The 18,346-nt window shown below is 33.7% G+C and overlaps 1 protein-coding gene across 1 annotated transcript; it reads right to left on the reverse strand.

Moving 5' to 3' along the window:
- Window positions 1-1,055: 1,055 nt before the first annotated feature.
- On the reverse strand, window positions 1,056-17,855 carry LOC134272884 (large ribosomal subunit protein eL34-like). The gene is made up of 5 exons (XM_062755056.1): window positions 17,791-17,855; window positions 13,636-13,649; window positions 13,304-13,383; window positions 10,471-10,574; window positions 1,056-1,149 (listed from the first exon to the last, which is right to left on the reverse strand). Exons 1-5 carry the CDS (start codon window positions 17,853-17,855, stop codon window positions 1,071-1,073), a joined length of 342 nt encoding a protein of 113 aa, XP_062611040.1. The 3' UTR covers window positions 1,056-1,070.
- Between the last annotated feature and the right edge of the window lie 491 nt (window positions 17,856-18,346).

Below are 18,346 nucleotides of genomic sequence, written 5' to 3' on the forward strand. Positions count from 1 at the left end.
ATATCAATTGTGATGGAAACAAAACTTGTCATTGACTTAATATGACGTCACAAATGACTGAAGATTCAAGATTACAACACTTTTTGTGATCAAGCAGCCACGGGTAGGAGAGAGCTGTATATGTAAACTCCAGACTGTGGCTCGAGAGGATGACGAGTCCAAAACTTTATGACTGATTCACAATGCACACTTACATAATGAAAGAAAAGGTGAGCAAGCTCACATACCCCATGCTCAGCCAAAACTCTAAGTGCTGAAATTCCAAGAAAAAATAAAAGAATTGGAATTTCCTGGTAATATGCACATCTACACATTGTGTCCTAAATATCTGCAAAGTTTGACAAAATTCTGTGCAGCGGTTTAAGAGGAGTTGCGCTGACAAACTGTTAATCTCTTTATTCAAAATATCCGCCAAAATCTAAGTTGAACAGGAGAATTTCCTGGTAATATTTTCATCTACACATTCTCTGTTCATCTCTACATTCATGGAATAGCCTATATTCAAGGTATGGCAAAAAATCTAAGTTAAAAAGTGCGGAAATTCCCGGAAAAAATAAAGGATTTGGAATTTCCTGGTAATATGCACCTCTACACATTGTGTCCAAAATATCTGCAAAGTTTGACGAAATTCTGTGCAGCGGTTTAAGAGGAGTTGCGCTGACAAACTGTTCATCTCTATATTCAAGGTATGGCAAAAAATCTAAGTTAAAAAGTGCGGAAATTCCCCAAAAAAATAAAGGTTGGAAAAATGCACCTCTACACATTGTGTCCAAAATATCTGCAAAAAAAATAAAGGATTTGACAAACTGATCTCTATATTCCAAAAAATGGTAAAAAATATGCACATCTACACATTGTGTCCAAAATATCTGCAAAGTTTGATGAAATTCTGTGCAGCGGTTTATGAGGAGACACGCTGACAAAAAAACAGGGCTGATGGACTGACTGACGGACGGGTCAAAAATATTATACCTCACGCAACTTGTTGCGTTGGGTATAATAATGCAACTATATAGATCACCTGATTAATAATACAGACCAAAAACAAAACCATCTAGCTATTTGACATTTTATTTTTTGGAGGCCTCTTGGGCTTTCAATACACGAACAACAATCTTCTGTTCTTCAATTAGGAAAGCCCGAACAATTCTGCAAAAGAAATATGATACTGTACACATGACATTGAATTCTTATAAAAACTATAATTCAATTTATGCAATTGGGAAGGAGGGTGTAAAGAGCATTTAAAATAAAATCTAAAAAATACTGTAAACCAACTTTCTGATACCTATTTTACAAATATTTAATTGTTTTACTTAATAATTCTTCATATCATGCATCAAATTCATTTACTTTGATCATTCTTAATATCTTAAACATCTGGCTAATTCTTAATCCCCTCATATATTTAGTGCTTTCTTGGTAATTGTTAATTATTGACACTCAAACTGCCTGATGGCAATGGTCACTGATTAGGTGTTAAGATTAATTTAATAAATCTTCTTTGACTTCCTGGCATCAAAGGATGACACTTGAGTAGTCTATTGTTAAAATTGCTCATTTGATAAGTTCTGCCTATGGCTATTTTCAAATTAAGTAATTCCTTACAATTAGTTAAAAATATATAATTGAGAATACAGAGAGTTAAGAGAGATCTAGAATGACAGAGCTAGTGAGTTGATGTGTTAAGAATCATGTAAGGAATTAGACTAAGAAACCTTTAAGATTTTATTTCTATTTAGGCCAACTTTATCTAAATTTTAGTTAGGACTTGGACTTGCATCTTTATGTGTTTATGTTGTTGGAATTCAATATTACTTAAATAAACTGTCATTGTTACCCTACAAATTTGGACTTATGTGTTTCCTAACATTCCCCAAACCCTTGAGCTAAATTCCCCAAATGAACGTGCAACACCGAATTATGTCTAAGACAGACCAGCACGCGGTCACATCAATATGACTAATCATGGCTTTTCTGTTCTTGAGAAGATTTATTCCTATACATTCTTATTTAAAAATTTGTTCCCCCATTGTGGCCCCTGCCTACCCAATGGTGTCATCATTTCTTAGGATTGGGAATTGGCAAGAGATTTTGTATTGTGATATTTTTACTTGTATTACAATATGTACTGCAATACTTGCAACAAAAATTAAAATATCATTTTCTTTTTATATTAAGGCCACACCAATTTGTAACATAGTTCTTCGGATTTTCAAAAATAAAAAGTGAGGAGAGCGAGCGAAAATATTTCACAAATATTATTTTTCACTTCAGGTTTCAAAATTATGGGGCGAGCGAATATAATTAATATTAGTGGCAAAATTTTTTTAAGTTCTTCTCTTTTTTCTATTATTTTTTCTGGACAAGAATACATTTTTAATGCACTCATAAGACGCGAAAACGCGTCTTTCTTTTGTTTCTCGTAACATTGCAATTTCGACATAGTTTCATTTCTACAAATTTTCTGTTTAATTCTTTGCCAATTGTTAAGGTCATGTCAGGTTTTGAAATCACAATTGCATCGCTCTTTGAATTTTCTTTAATTTTAAAACTGAACAAATATCGTCAATATTTACTTAACCTTGTGTGTACTGTATTTTTTTATATGTTAATGATGTTCTCTACTTTGTACCCAATATTTTTAACTATAGTACACAGGGGTGTGCAATTGAAAAAAAACCAGAAGTCTCTGTCGAGACTGAAGCTCTACTGGTTTGTACTTATAGCAAAGGAAGAGGAAAGTACTTAAGCAGTTAGAAATTGAAACTTTTCAACAGCAATAAATAGAATAATGATCCTTGATTAAGTCTCTTTATGTTCTTAGTGTAGTCTACTTGCATGCCACATTATATTATAACCAGACTAAAACTGTTATTTGGAGTAGCATTTTGAGAGTATTTAACAGAAATTTCTATTTTTAGTAACCACAGCAAAACCATTCATTGAAATCAAAAACCGATACACAGAATTATGTATCTTAGTGTAGTCTACTTGTGTGCCAAGTTATATTGAAATCAGACCAAAACTGTAGGAGGAGTAGCATTTTGAAAGAATTTCACAGAAATTTCTATTTTTAGTAACCACGGCAACACCGTTCATCGAAATCAAAAACCGATAAAAAGAATTATGTATCTTAGTGTAGTCTACTTGTGTGCCAAGTTATATTGAAATCGGACCAAAATTGTAGGAGGAGTAGCATTTTGAAAGAATTTCACAGAAATTTCTATTTTTAGTAACAACGGCAACACTGTTCATCGAAATCAAAAATCGATACACAGAATTATGTATCTTAGTGTAGTCTACTTGTGTGCCAAGTTATATTGAAATCAGACCAAAACTGTAGGAGGAGTAGCATTTTGAAAGAATTTCACAGAAATTTCTATTTTTAGTAACCACGGCAACACTGTTCATCGAAATCAAAAACCGATACACAGAATTATGTATCTTAGTGTAGTCTACTTGTGTGCCAAGTTATATTGAAATCAGACCAAAACTGTAGGAGGAGTAGCATTTTGAAAGAATTTCACAGAAATTTCTATTTTTAGTAACAACGGCAACACCGTTTCGAAATCAAAAACCGATACACAGAATTATGTATCTTAGTGTAGTCTACTTGTGTGCCAAGTTATATTGAAATCAACCAAAACTGTAGGAGGAGTAGCATTTTGAAAGAATTTCACAGAAATTTCTATTTTTAGTAACTTGTGTGTCATCGAAATCAAAAACCGATACACAGAATTATGTATCTTAGTGTAGTCTACTTGTGTGCCAAGTTATATTGAAATCAGACTAAAACTGTAGGAGGAGTAGCATTTTGAAAGAATTTCACAGAAATTTCTATTTTTAGTAACCACGGCAACACCGTTCATCGAAATTTTTATGTATCTTAGTGTAGTCTACTTGTGTGCCAAGTTATATTGAAATCAGACCAAAACTGTAGGAGGAGTAGCATTTTGAAAAATTGTTTACAGACAGACAGACGGACAGACAGACAGACAGACAGACAGACAGACGGACGCATTACCATCGCATAAGCTCTTCTGGTCTCTGACCAGTAGAGCTAAAAATCAAGTACTTTCCCTCAGGCTAGTGGCAGCTTTCAAATTACTAGCCTCATGTAAAAAGATACTAGACCAAACAGAGGAGCAAAAATTAAAATAAATGCTAATGTTGAGAAGGAATTAATGGCTGAAAAAGTCAGGGTATGGTACTGAGGTTATTCTTTTTAAAATTAAAAGTTCTCACTATCAATATTAATCATGCATAAATTATTATGAAAAAAAATTAAAATCAATTTAAATAAATTATCTTCCCTTTTTCTGATCATTGCACTAGCTCATTTAGAATGAAATCAAATTCATTTTGTTTTCATCTTAAATCATTATAAATACACTGGAAATATATTTAATGTGAGTCACAAAAACACTTATCTTTCAGTTGATTGGATGATTGTAAATAATTTAATGAAGTATCTGCATGTATTTACCATAAATGGAGGAATAGAGGAAATTCGGATTAGGAACAAGAGGCCCATGGGCCACATCGCTCACCTGAGCACTGTGGCAAGGAAAAAGTAGCAATTGGTTTATTATTGAAAAGTTTAAATCCAAAAATAGTCCCATGACCAATCATGGCTTTGCTATTCTTGAGAAGATGATTTTTAAAGAATTTTCCCATATATTTCTATGTAAAACTGTAGTCGGCCATTTTGGGCTCCGCCCTACCCCCGGGGGTCATGATTTGAACAAACTTGAATCTACACTAGCTAAGGATACTTCCATATAAATATGAACAATTATGGCTTTGCTATTATTGAGAAGAAGATTTTTAAAAGAATCTTCCTATATACTATGTAAAATTGGACCCTCATTTATCCCCGCCCTACCCCCAGTCAATTTGAACAATATTGAATCTACACTACCTGATATCCATATAAATATGATCACCAGTTAAACAAGACAAAATAACATTTAAAAATTTCTATATATTTCTATGTAAAAATCGTCCGGGGGTCATGATTTGAACAAACTTGAATCTACACTACCTGAGGATGCTTCCATATAAATATGATCAATTATGGCTTTGCTATTTTTGAGAAGAAGATTTTTAAAGAATTTTCCATATATTTCTATGTAAAATTGTGGTCAGCCATTTGTGGCCCCACCCTACCCCTGGGGGTCATGATTTGAACAAACTTGAATCTACACTACCTGAGGATGCTTCCATATAAATATGATCAGTTATGGCTTTATTATTCTTGAGAAGAATATTTTTAAAGAATTTTCCTGAATATTTTTATGTAAAACTTTGGTAGGCCATTTTGGCCCCGCCCTACCCCCGGGGGTCATGATTTGAACAAATTTGAATCTACACTACCTGAGGATGCTTCCATATAAATATGAACAATCATGGCTTTGCTATTCTTGAGAAGAAGATTATAAAAGAATTTTCCTCTACATTTCTATGTAAAACTGTGGTCTGCCATCGTGGCCCCGCCCTACCCCCGGGGGTCAAGATTTGAACAAACTTGAATCTACACTACCTGAGGATGCTTCCAAATAAATATGATCAATTATGGCTTTGCTATTTTTGAGAAGAAGATTTTTAAAGAATTTTCCTATATATTTCTATGTAAAACTTTGGTCAGCCATTTTGGCCTCGCCCTACCCCGAGAGTCATGATTTGAACAAACTTGAATCTAAACTACCTGAGGATGCTTTCCTATAAATATGACCATTAATGCCTTTGCTATTCTTGAGAAGAAGATTATAAAAGAATTTTCCTATATATTTCTATATAAAACTGTGGTCGACCTTTTTGGCCCCGCCCTACCCCCGGGGGTCATGATTTGAACAAACTTGAATCTAAACTACCTGAGGATGCTTTCATATAAATATGACCATTAATGCCTTTGCTATTCTTGAGAAGAAGATTTTTAAAGAATTTTCCTATATAATTCTATGTAAAATTGTGGTCGGCCTTTTTGGCCCCGCCCTACCCCCAGGGGTCATGATTTGAACAAACTTGAATCTACACTACCTGAGGATGCTTCCATATAAAATATGATCAATTATGGCTTTGCTATTCTTGAGAAGATTTTTTAAGAATTTTCCTATATATTTCTATGTAAAACTTTGGTCGGCCATTTTGGCCCTGCCCTACCCCCGGGGGTCATGATTTGAACAAATTTGAATCTACACTACCTGAGGATGTTTCCCCATTAGTTTCATCTTTCCTGGCACAGTGGTTGTTGAGAAGAAGATTTTTAAAACATACCACCAAATTTTCATAAATTCCCAAATATCTCCCCTTGAATGAGGGCGTGGCCCTTCATTTGAACAAACTTGAATCCCCTTCACCCAAGGATGCTTTGTTGCAAGTTTGGTTGAAATTGGCCCAGCGGTTCTTGAGAAGAAGTCGAAAATGTGAAAAGTTTACAGAAGGACTGACAGACAGACAGACAGACAGACGGACGGACGGACGACAAGACAAAATGTGATCAGAAAAGCTCACTTGAGCTTTCAGCTCAGGTGAGCTAAAAACGATCGTTTTTGGAAGTAAATAAGACAGAAAGAACTGCAAAACAGATAAGATTATGAAGATTTATTGACAGTAGGAGCATGTTGTCTGGAAAATTTCAGCTTTCAGCTCAGGTGAGCTAAAAACGATCGTTTTTGGAAGTAAATAAGACAGAAAGAACTGCAAAACAGATAAGATTATGAAGATTTATTGACAGTAGGAGCATGTTGTCTGGAAAATTTTAACTGGTTGGGAATTTTATAACCAAAAAAAAACAAGAGGCCCATGGGACACATCGCTCACCTGAGCACTAAGGGTAGGAAAAAGTAGAAAATGGCTTTTTATTGTAAAGTTTAAATCCAAAAGTAGTCCAATGACCAATGATTTTAAAAGAATTTTCATATATATATCTTTAAAAACTTTGGCTTTAAAAGTTTTGGCCCCGCTCTACCCCTGGGGGTCATGATTTGAACAAACTTGAATCTACACTACCTGAACATGCTTCCATATAAATATGATGAATTATGGCTTTGTCATTCTTGAGAAGAAGATTTTTAAAGAATTTTCCTATATATTTCTATGTAAAATTTTGGTCGGCCATTTTGGCCCCGCCCTACCCCTGGGGGTCATGATTTGAACAAACTTGAATCTACACTACCTGAGCATGCTTCCATATAAATATGATGAATTATGGCTTTGTCATTCTTGAGAAGAAGATTTTTAAAGAATTTTCCTATATATTTCTATGTAAAACTTTGGTCGGCCATTTTGGCCCTGCCCTTCCCCTGGGGGGGGGTGTCATGATTTGAACAAACTTGAATCTACACTACCTGAACATGCTTCCATATAAATATGATGAATTATGGCTTTGTCATTCTTGAGAAGAAGATTTTTAAAGAATTTTCCTATATATTTCTATGTAAAAGTTTGGTCGGCCATTTTGGCCCCGCCCTACCCCTCAGGCCCTGGGGGTCATGATTTGAACAAACTTGAATCTACAATACCTGAGCATGCTTCCATATAAATGTGATGAATTATGGCTTTGTCATTCTTGAGAAGAAGATTTTTAAAGAATTTTCCTATATATTTCTATGTAAAACTTTGGTCGGCCATTTTGGCTCTGCCCTACCCGGGGGGTCATGATTTGAACAAACTTGAAACTACACTACCTGAGCATGCTTCCATATATATATTTAACTCTTTCAACACTGAGTAACTTTTATCAACCAACCCCTGGTACACTGAGTAACTTGGGGCATCACTTAACATTTCACCTTCCGTCACAAAAAATACTATAACTTCTTTATTTCTTTGAATATTTTAATAATTGACACATCATTAGAAAGGTGAGGCATTTCTCTTTTAAATGATATAAATTTTACATATATACAAAATTTTTTATCAATAAAACACTAATAAAATTCATAATTACATTTTAGAACGGATCTTATGCAATAATTTAATAAATTTGCTGCTATGAAGTTTCAAAATCAATTTTGCTTACCATCGTTTAAAAGAGAAATTATTTCCGAGTAAAATGATATGCAATATGTCAGAATTTATCAAAAAGCAAGTCCATATATTATCAATAAATAAAACGGGGTGTTTCAGAACATCGGAAGAAGTTTGGCGCGTGGAAAACATCCTCTGTTTAGGAGCCTTGATATTCCGAACAAAGTCAACTTTCTACCTGAGCAAAATTTCATATATATTGTTAATAATTCATGTATTTGTTGTCTAGAAACATCTATAAAGTCTAATTCCCTGATTTTATTAAATCTTTCATCGTAAAAGATCGGACATTTCGTTGTTTACCGCCATTTTGCTTTCTTCTTCGTTTTCTTTACTAATCATCTAATTTTCCTTATTTTTTCATGGTTTTCGCCATGTAAATATTTTGTTACGGATGTTAACATCATTCTACCCATAATTCATAGTGAAAGATTTTTAAAGAACACTTTCTATTTCTAAGAAAAACGTTTGACTTTCAGGCCGTGTCTGGACCGATGTATCCCCTGGGGGTCATGATTTGACACAAATTTTATCAGACCGAACATGCTTCCATATAAAGGGTTAATGAATTATGGCTTTGTCATTCTTGAGAAGAAGTTTTTTAAAGAATTTTCCTATACATTTCTATGTAAAAGTTTGGTCGGCCGTTTTGGCCCCCCTACCCCTGGGGGTCATGATTTGAACAAACTTGAATCTACACTACCTGAGCATGCTTCCATATAAATATGATGAATTATGGCCTTGTCATTCTTGGGAAGAAGATTTTTAAAGATATTTCCTATATATTTCTATGTAAAACTTTGGTCGGCCATTTTGGCCCCGCCCTACCCCTGGGGAGTCATGATTTGAACAAACTGGAATCTACACTACCTGAGCATGCTCCCATATAAATAAGATGAATTACGGCTTTGTCATTCTTGAGAAGAGGATTTTTAAAGAATTTTCCTATATATTTCTATGTAAAATTTTGGTCGGCCATTTTGGCCCCGCCCTACCCCTGGGGGTCATGATTTGAACAAACTTGAATCTACACTACCTGAGGATGTTTCCCCATAAGTTTCATCTTTCCCGGCACAGTGGTTCTTGAGAAGAAGATTTTTAAAATATGCCACTAAATTTTCATTAATTCCCAATTATCTCCCCTTGAATGAGGGCGTGGCCCTTCATTTGAACAAACTTGAATCCCCTTCACCCAAGGATACTTTGCGGCAAGTTTGGTTGAAATTGGCCCAGCGGTTCTTGAGAAGAAGTCAAAAATGTGAAAAGTTTACAGACAGACAGACAGACGGACGCCGGACAAAATGTGATCAGAAAAGCTCACTTGAGCCTTCGGCTCAGGTGATCTATAAAAAAAAAAAGAGTGAAAATACCGATTGTGTTTACTGCTTGTCATGTATTGCGTGTGTAGTTATAATTTTTACTAGGCCGACGGGCTACCTCCTTGCAGAAAACAACTAGCCCGACCCCAAATAATGGTAGCCCTGGGCGTCGGGAGATACTAATTGCTGTCCCCTGGTACATACGAACAGTAACACAGGCATCTTGCAAAACTTCAAAGACAGCTACAATCGCTAATTCCCGCGCTTCTGTCATACAAATTTATAAGTCTTTTATACGTTTTGTGTAAAAAATCGAGAAAAAAAATTGTATTTGGATATTTTTGGATTTATTTTTGTAATATTATAATTTGGATTTGTTGAAAATAGAGGCGGCGAATCCGACGAACTATATTAGAAATTGGTATGGCCTAACTTCAATTTGCATGCAGAATTTACATTACTTTAACTAAAAGGGGTTAACTAAAAGGGCTGAAATACAACAAGGCTGACCCAAAAGTGGCCACACCCTTTGCCAATGAATCATGTTTAGGAAAAAGAATCTATACTATGCCAGGAAGCTCTTTACTGACCCATTGAAGGCATAGATGTTTGATTGCAAAGATTTTTACATGACCCTCCCAAATTTTAACTTTTTCTCAATTATCTCCCCTTTGAAGATGTTGTAGCCAATCATTTGAACAAACTTATGGAAGCTCTAAACACTAACAGAAACTGCTTTTTGGACTTGTTTTCCCAAGAATACTCTGTGCCAAGTTTGTTTGAAATTGGTGCAGTGATTTTAAAGAAGAAAGTGAAATTGGAAAAAAAAATTCCCATGATGACAACAGTGGCAGACAAAGGAAAAATACTAAATCAGAAAAAGCTCACTTGTGCCTTAAGCTCTGGTAGGCTAATAATGCTTCAGAAATTCACTGTAACTGTGTTAAAAGATACAGGTGAATTGATCCTACAGGAATTCTACAATAATTCCCAATTAACCAGAGTTTGCTAATAAGTAGAATCTGCTTCAGCAATTCACTGTAACCATGTTGTACACATGAATTGATCCTACAGGAATTCTATGATAATTCCCTGTTTAAGTGAGTCTTGTATGTACCTTTCACGAACACATCTGTGACAGCAGCTCCCTCCATAGCAGCGTGTCACTGTCTTCATACGTCGTGACATGGACATCAGCTTCAAAGGTCTGGCTGGTGTGATCTACAATTATACATCAACACTCATGAGGCAACTGAATCTGAAAGCAATGCACCTGACCCAGGTACTCTATGATCTGTCTCTCAATCATTCAACCTAGGTTTCTTAAATTAACTTGTTCTTCTTATACAAAACATTTCATTTTAATAAGCCATAGCTCAATTCTAATAGAATTAAACATGAGAAAATATATTTTACATTGGTGCTATAGAAATCCGAACTGTGTCCAATGGGTTGGTGCAAAAATTTTATTAATGCATTAATAAACAAAACATGCACATGCAAATCTGTAGCTCTCTGGTTGTCCATTTATATTTTTCAGACAAACTTCATTACAGTGGACCCTCATTTATCCGGACGCTTTGGTTCCCAAGCAAATTGTCCGGATAAGTGAAGCGTCCGGATATCTGAATTCTATTGATTTTATCTTCCAGGTATACTGTATTTGTATTGTAACTCTAAAGGAAGATAAATACTATATTCATATAGAAATAATAATTTATTATTTTATAGACTATATCTTTAGTATACATCAGCACTTTTTTCTTAAAGCTGGCGGAAATGCCGATTCGCGCTCACTTTGTCGGCGATGTAGACATGGTTGTAGTTTGAGAGCAGAATGGCAAACATTGGATATAACACTGCTTATATGGGCAGATTTTTAATTACCCAGCTTATTTTTACTTTCTACTTCCTATAAACTGATAAACATAACCAAGCGAATTCTCTCATTTGCAGCTTTGATTACACCCAAGCGAGCTGTCAATATCGAGTCTAATTTTAATTTGAACACTCATCCACGCTAAATCTGACATATTAAAAATTCACGCAGTAAACATCCCAAAGAAATCATTGACTGTCTAAAATTAATCAAATTTGATTGAATGTTTTAGTTTTTTTTTTCGATGATAACTGCCACCAATCTACAGATGAAAATTAAACAATACCGGTTTGTGTGTGCACATGTGTAGGCAACGAGATTATGAAAGTCTATAAATAGAACCAGCTCTATACTTAAATTATACATGTAAATATCTCGCGGAATTGAAAATTGTTTTCTGTTATCGACACAGTCAATTGTTTATTTTCATTTGTGTATCGATCTCTCGTATATTATGACCATATCCACTTAGCATGCTTAATCTGTGGACTAATCATCGTAAGTCATTCATAACATGTCACAGGTGATCGTCTTGTAAAAACAATCAATCCGGCCAGTGTTTTGATAACAATTATCACTCAGTTCAGGCGTGAATGTTGACTAGAGTGGAAGTACAAATTAAAAAAATACCGTCCGGATAAATGAACCAAATTATAACGTAAAAATACATTTTGTAGTAAAAAAGAGCCGTCCGGATACGGAACGCGGAATTCCGGATAAATGAGTCAAAATTACGTTGAAAAAATCCGTTCCCGAGAAAAATCGTCCGGAAGGTGAAGCGTCCGGATATCTGGCGTCCGGATATCTGAAGGTCCACTGTATTTTGAGCTGATGGCTGACAACAGAAAACTATGTCTTGTTCCATAATATACACCTAGAGTTGTGCCCCTTTTATTTCCCTGTGGTATCTTGCAAGATTTTCTCCCATGCCAGAAAAAAATTCTTTGGATTAATTTTGTCATATTTCACAACTGCAGGCGATAATAAGGTCAAAACAGGTAAAAAAAAAAGTAGTCTGAAAGAAATTTCACCTATTTTAGCACAAATCTGCTATTCCCGTATACATTTGAAAAGAGAGTCTTAAAAGTTTTTTTTCTTACAACCTATCTCAATTGCATTGTTGCTAGGGCTGGGCAATAATATCCATATTTCAATATATTGCAATACAATGACAAAAAATATCGTATTGCAATACGATTTTGAAATATCAATATATTGCCAATATTCTTAGATTAAGGAATTTTGTCATTAAATATAGAAATGGACTAATTAAAGTTTGTTATTAAGCCAAACATTTGTTTTATGGGAAAATTTCAGAGCATAACTCAAATGAAATCAACAAGATTTTTTCCCCGTGTTGGTTACTTATCAAAGTTATGAACATTCTGCATGTAAATTAATGTAAATACAGTAAGAAAATGCCATTTTTATTACGTTGAAAATATTGCAATACAGTTAAAAATATCGCAATATATCGCAATACGAAATCTCGGGTCAATACCCAGCCCTAATTGTTGCTATCATGTGCATTGTTTACACTATGTCAACAGAAGTCATGTATCCAAATTGTAATTTGTTGGCCGTTATTATGTAATTTCCACTGAGGTCACGACCCAAGGACATGTGTTTCAAAATGGTGTCTGTTAAACATCAGTTCTTTGAATGAGATGTAAACAATCAATAAATGCATGATTTTTCAAAACTGTCAGTTCAATCAAAAGAAAAATTATTTACAACTAAAGTACAAATTATGAAATGAAACAGTGTCTTAAATTTATCTTAAAAATGGACATTATCATATTAGCGTAACAACTCATGGACCTCCAATGATATAACAGAATATGCAGTATACGAGGTATGCAAATTTATACAAGCAAAATTTATATAGAAAGTCTCAAAAATTAAAAAGAGTTATCCCATAAACTTGGCAAGGGGCATACACATTTCTATATACAAGGAATAATGACATAAAAGTAATACATTCAGGACATTTTTACTGTTCATGTAATGCAAGCTGAGACCTGCTATTTGCAGTCAGTGTCTGAGTGATATTTCTACAGACAATACATACCCCATGTAGTTTAATTTTACAGTCTCCACATTTTGGAACACTGCCAGGTTTCTTTGTGTATAGGTAAACCAATTTACCACCTGAAAATACCAGCAAAATTTTGTAGAAGTTTTCAAAAATCTATGATAACAAAAGATTCATGATATTAAACTGTATGTTAAAATTGAATTGTACTGTAATGTCTGTATATTCTAAGAATTTTTCAGAGGATCATATTTGTTTGTCTTATCATACTCTAGCTCGCAAGTTTGCTTTCATTCAAAATTATACAGAGAAGGTTGAAGAATCAGTGCTACATTACAATACATTTAAAAGCTTGCCACAAAACTTACCAGGAGTCTTTGATCTGTGTTATACAGCACATGAAAAAAAAATCAAAAGTAAGTCACATTTATCACTCTACATATATGGTTAAAACTAGTAAAGGCCAAAAAAAAAATTATTGTCTTGTTTCCTGCTGCCTGTTTCCTACCAAAATATCCTTGTTATATCTAAAAATAATATTTGTCCATACAAATTTCATCAAGAATGTTAAGCATCCAAATTATTGGCATCTGAATGAATGAAGCTTCACTGTATTTACAATGAATGAAATCAAACAATACTCTAGCTTCACACTTTATAAGGTGTAGCCTATTTTTTCATTGTGCATAAATTAGGTATTTCATGTTAGATATATATATGCTTATCTCAAACTATCTTAACGATATTTTTTAAAGTATGATATAATGTGAAAATGATCTGATTCAAATGACACACGTTTTTTTAATTGCCCGTAAAGATGGGTCCCCCACTGAGGCCCATACTTACACCTTGTTAGAACAAACTGTGTCTCAAGACTGGCCCACAGCACACTGAGCACAGCTAGAATGCCTCCCATGGAGACATCCACAATGTAGGAGAAAATGGGGGGGGGGGGGGTTCAAACGAGCTCGGGCACATTGCAAATAGTTGATGCAGGTAAGGCCAAAATAAAATTATAGTTTGTTTGGAATTGCCTCCTGCCTCATTGAAATGCCCCCTCCTGAAAAAAATTTATAGACCAAAAGTAGGAAGATTTTTTTTTTTATTTACCGTAATTTCGGGATTATAGGTCGATGGGGTATATAGGTTGAAAGGCTCATTTTCAGCCTTAACTTTTGAAAAATCCTAAGATAGGACGAACTTACAATATAGGACGAGGCTTTGTTTCCCGTTTTCTAAAGATTCTTACGCAGATACAACGTATCAGAACAGGTAAACCCCTAAAATTACCGGGGTTATTCCATGACATGAACGTATCAAGAAAATAAACAGGTGTTTTAATGAGTACAGCATTTAAATAAAGTTTTTAAAAAAATGTAGTTAAAACTTCTTTGAATTGTGTTACTACTTATTTTTCTCCAACTTGCCTGTTCAATGCCTCCGTAGTTTAACACTGTTGTTAAATCAGAGGCATAAATAACACGTAAATATGTTATTATTTTACAGCTATAATTCGGGAAATACCAGAGACCAAAGAATGGTAATTCCGATTTCAGAACAACTTGGACACATTCCTAATAAATTTTAATCAGACATTATTTACCGGTGGACGACAATTACTTTGATGTCCGCCATTTTTATTTTTCTTCTCCAAGGATTTGCTAAAACACGCAAATGACCATTGAATGTATATATCAAGCAACAGTAAAGAATTGAAATCATATTAACACTCTATAAGTTTAATTTATAAATTTAATTGAGAGTACATTCACAATTTGACTGTCAACATGAATTTCACGGCTTTGTTTGTTCAATGATGTGTAACACTAATACCCTATAACGGCATGTGGGTTTCTTAATCATGCCCCGCAGGCATTTAAACTAACACAGGTGTTAACTTCTTTGCGTACACAGTGTAAATCCCTTTATCTGTCAGACAATTAAAATTTTGTTAGAAGCCGGTATTATAATTAATTAAAATTTTTTTTAAAAAAACAGTAATGACTAGTGGTTTTTTTTTTTTTGGTAATTAAATTAAGGAATTGAATGGCAACAAATTATTTCACTCATTTTACATTTAAATAAACATAAGACAATAAAAAATATTTAATATACTATTTCAATTTATCGCTACTAATAAATGGTAAAAATCTTACAGTTGTGATCATGAAAATTTTCCGTCTTTTAAATTTTGATACAGTTGCGGTTTTACTTTTAGTACACGATCGCGACTTCCTAACTTCACAAGATGGATACCGCATGATGTTAATGGACAATACGTTGAGGAATTACTTAATAGATGAAGCAATGTTGTTTTCCTTTGTCATCAACGGATAATTAATGGAATTTATTTTGTAAGAAAGCTATAGAATAAATATTTGATTGTTTACCGGGGCATTAATTTTTTTGCGAAAAATAATCAAAAAAGTTACGAAAGTGGCACAAATTTGCTTTGAAACTGACGTAAATTTTACTGATTAGGGGGCATTTTACGTAAACTTGAGCCTTAAATAGGTCGAATTCTGTATATTGGGCGACCCCAGCGGTTCTGAGAAAAAAGTACCGACCTATATTCCGTAAATTACGGTAATCAATTTTTTTTGCCCCTTACATGTATCACATGCACCATACAAAACACTGAAATATAGTGTCAAATCTTAAGTCAGAAAATGTATTTACTGTTTACTGAGATTTTTATCAAAAATTTAAAATTTATCTTTAATTTAAAAAAAAAAATAATTTCCCTCCCAGCTGTATCTGAAACCCTTCAGGCGGCAATTCCAAACAAACATTTTTTTAAGGATGGCCTAAGTATGGATATGAAATAAACTTGCCAAATAACTCTAAATGATTTTGGAAAAAATAAATGGAGTAGCATTGACATATTAATCATTACCGTATCGAAACTATTTTAGATTGGGACACCTTTCATACAAAAAATTAATTCATACAATGAAAGAATTCCAACACTTTTTCTCAATATTTCTTACTCACTTCAAATTAATTTTACACGTCAAATTGACATTCAGGTAGTTTCTAGATTTTTAATTATATACATAATATGCAATGAGTAAATGTTATCTCCCATGTTTACTCTGCTACATTGCCAATACCTGGAACACGGAAACGGGAGGTTTCACCGCGATTACGTGTTCGCGTTGAGTGGTTTCACCCAGTTTAACTACAGGTAATAAATTTATATGTTCTCTATTTATAGTGATTTCAGTCTACACGAAAGTTAAAAATTTTTTCAGGACAAAATGTCTGGTAAAAATAAAATTTTTACCAGACCAAGCAATTTCTTACCAGACCGACTTTTTTCCTTTAAATCCATACATCATGATATTGAGATTGAGAGGGTGGGTGGGATGGGGTTAATTCTCACTGTGAAATCTAACCTTAAATAAATTCAGAGTGAAATGGACAAGTAAACTATTTACTAGTATAATTTTCCTTTGTTAAAGGTATCTATTTATACAATTGCATGCATTTTTTCTTCATATATGACTTATACAACATACACTGTATCAAAGATTTTTCTTGCACTATCAATGCATATTTATTTTTCCTGAAACAACTCATTATGGTTACTCAAGTTCAATGATCATTTGCAAAAATTTCCCAACCCAATCTACATATTAGGTATCTAAATATTTTCCCAACCAAATCTACGTATGAGCTATCTAAAGATCTCTAACCCTTGACAGAGGAAATTCGAATTAGAATAAAAACGATCATGACAGAGTTGTAATACATAAAAATTAATCAGGTATTACTGCTAAATTGGTCAAATAAAGGATATTTGTGGGGAACTGGACCATGTGTACCTCTTAATTTTGATTTATTTGGCCTTATTTTTTTATCGGACATTTGGTCCTGTATACTGAAATTTTTTACCGACCCGACCTAAATTTTACTGGTAAAAACCGACGGTCCGGTGACTTTCGCATAGACTGTGATTTACACATAGTGGTAATTAGATAATTAAATAACATTCAATATCTGTTATAGAGTGAAATTCTTTATGAATTCAAAATTAATCCATCATGAAATTTAATGCAACATATATTGATTCATTTTTTTGAATAGAAAATTAGCTAGGGCCTACCTAATTAAATAAATTAAATATTTTCCTAAAAATTTTTTGTTTGACAAAAAAATTACTTACAGTTAACTGTTTATTCTCAATGGAAATGGCTACATGTAGCCATTGTAAAAATTTTTGGTATATCGAATAAAACTTTTGTATAAATAAATGTAAAAACCACAAGGGCGGCCTTTTCATCTTTAATTTTTATTAAGCTACTCATCATTAGTCTACTGATCAAACCATCACCCGACAAACAGACATTAATTATGAGTGAACCCAATTGGGACGAATCCACTCAACACGAACAAGTAAAAGGGGCGAAACCACTCAGAGCCAACAAGGAATCGGGACGAAACCACCCGCATTTTGGAACACATTCTCATGCTCTGTAGGACATTTACTGTTTTAGAGAACGAGCTATCTATAAACTTACACCCTCCTGCTGTTACTCCTTGTGTTGTAAGACAGTCTACGACGAAAAGTAAGTCGTTGAACCATCTACAATAAGATAGATTTGTCAGTACTATGATTCTATGATAAATTAAGACTTTCAGGATTATTATTTTGTTAAATTATTTACAAATATATGTCAAAATTTCCTTATTTTTTTACGCAAAAGGATGCTTGTCAAATTTCATATCTCCCAAGTTACCTAAAATATTACAATGTTGAGCTATGCCTAATTTAAAATTCATTAAGGCATAAATTTTCATTTTCATTTTCATATATGACCAAGTCTTATATCCTTTTGTTATCTTAGACATTTCTGAATAAGACCTAAAGCCAAATCAAGTAGACAACTCGGTAAACTGACCCCCCCTTCCGGGAATAAAGTCACCGTCTTGTCTTAACATTCTAGGATTTATGAACAATAGAATAATGGAAGAAAAGACACTATATTAAAGCTTTAAAATGTACAGAAATCCATCAGTTTTAATTCTTAATTATGACATGATGGCATAGATTGTCATCAACCGTTACACAAAACA

The sequence above is a fragment of the Saccostrea cucullata genome, unplaced genomic scaffold (genome assembly GCF_032062105.1).
Source record: "Saccostrea cucullata isolate Sc308-1 unplaced genomic scaffold, CSIRO_AGI_Scuc_v1 ctg154, whole genome shotgun sequence".
NCBI lineage: Eukaryota > Metazoa > Mollusca > Bivalvia > Ostreida > Ostreidae > Saccostrea > Saccostrea cuccullata.

Excerpts from the sequence above, each read along its gene's own strand:
- LOC134272884 (XM_062755056.1), bottom strand. The coding sequence starts at position 17,855 with ATGGTTCAACGACTTACTTTTCGTCGTAGACTGTCTTACAACACAAGG. Across the intron at positions 10,575-13,303 it reads GTAAAATTAAACTACATGGG|ATCACACCAGCCAGACCTTT; the intron begins GTATGTATTGTC and ends GTATAATTGTAG. Across the intron at positions 1,150-10,470 it reads CACAGATGTGTTCGTGAAAG|AATTGTTCGGGCTTTCCTAA; the intron begins GTACATACAAGA and ends TTTCTTTTGCAG.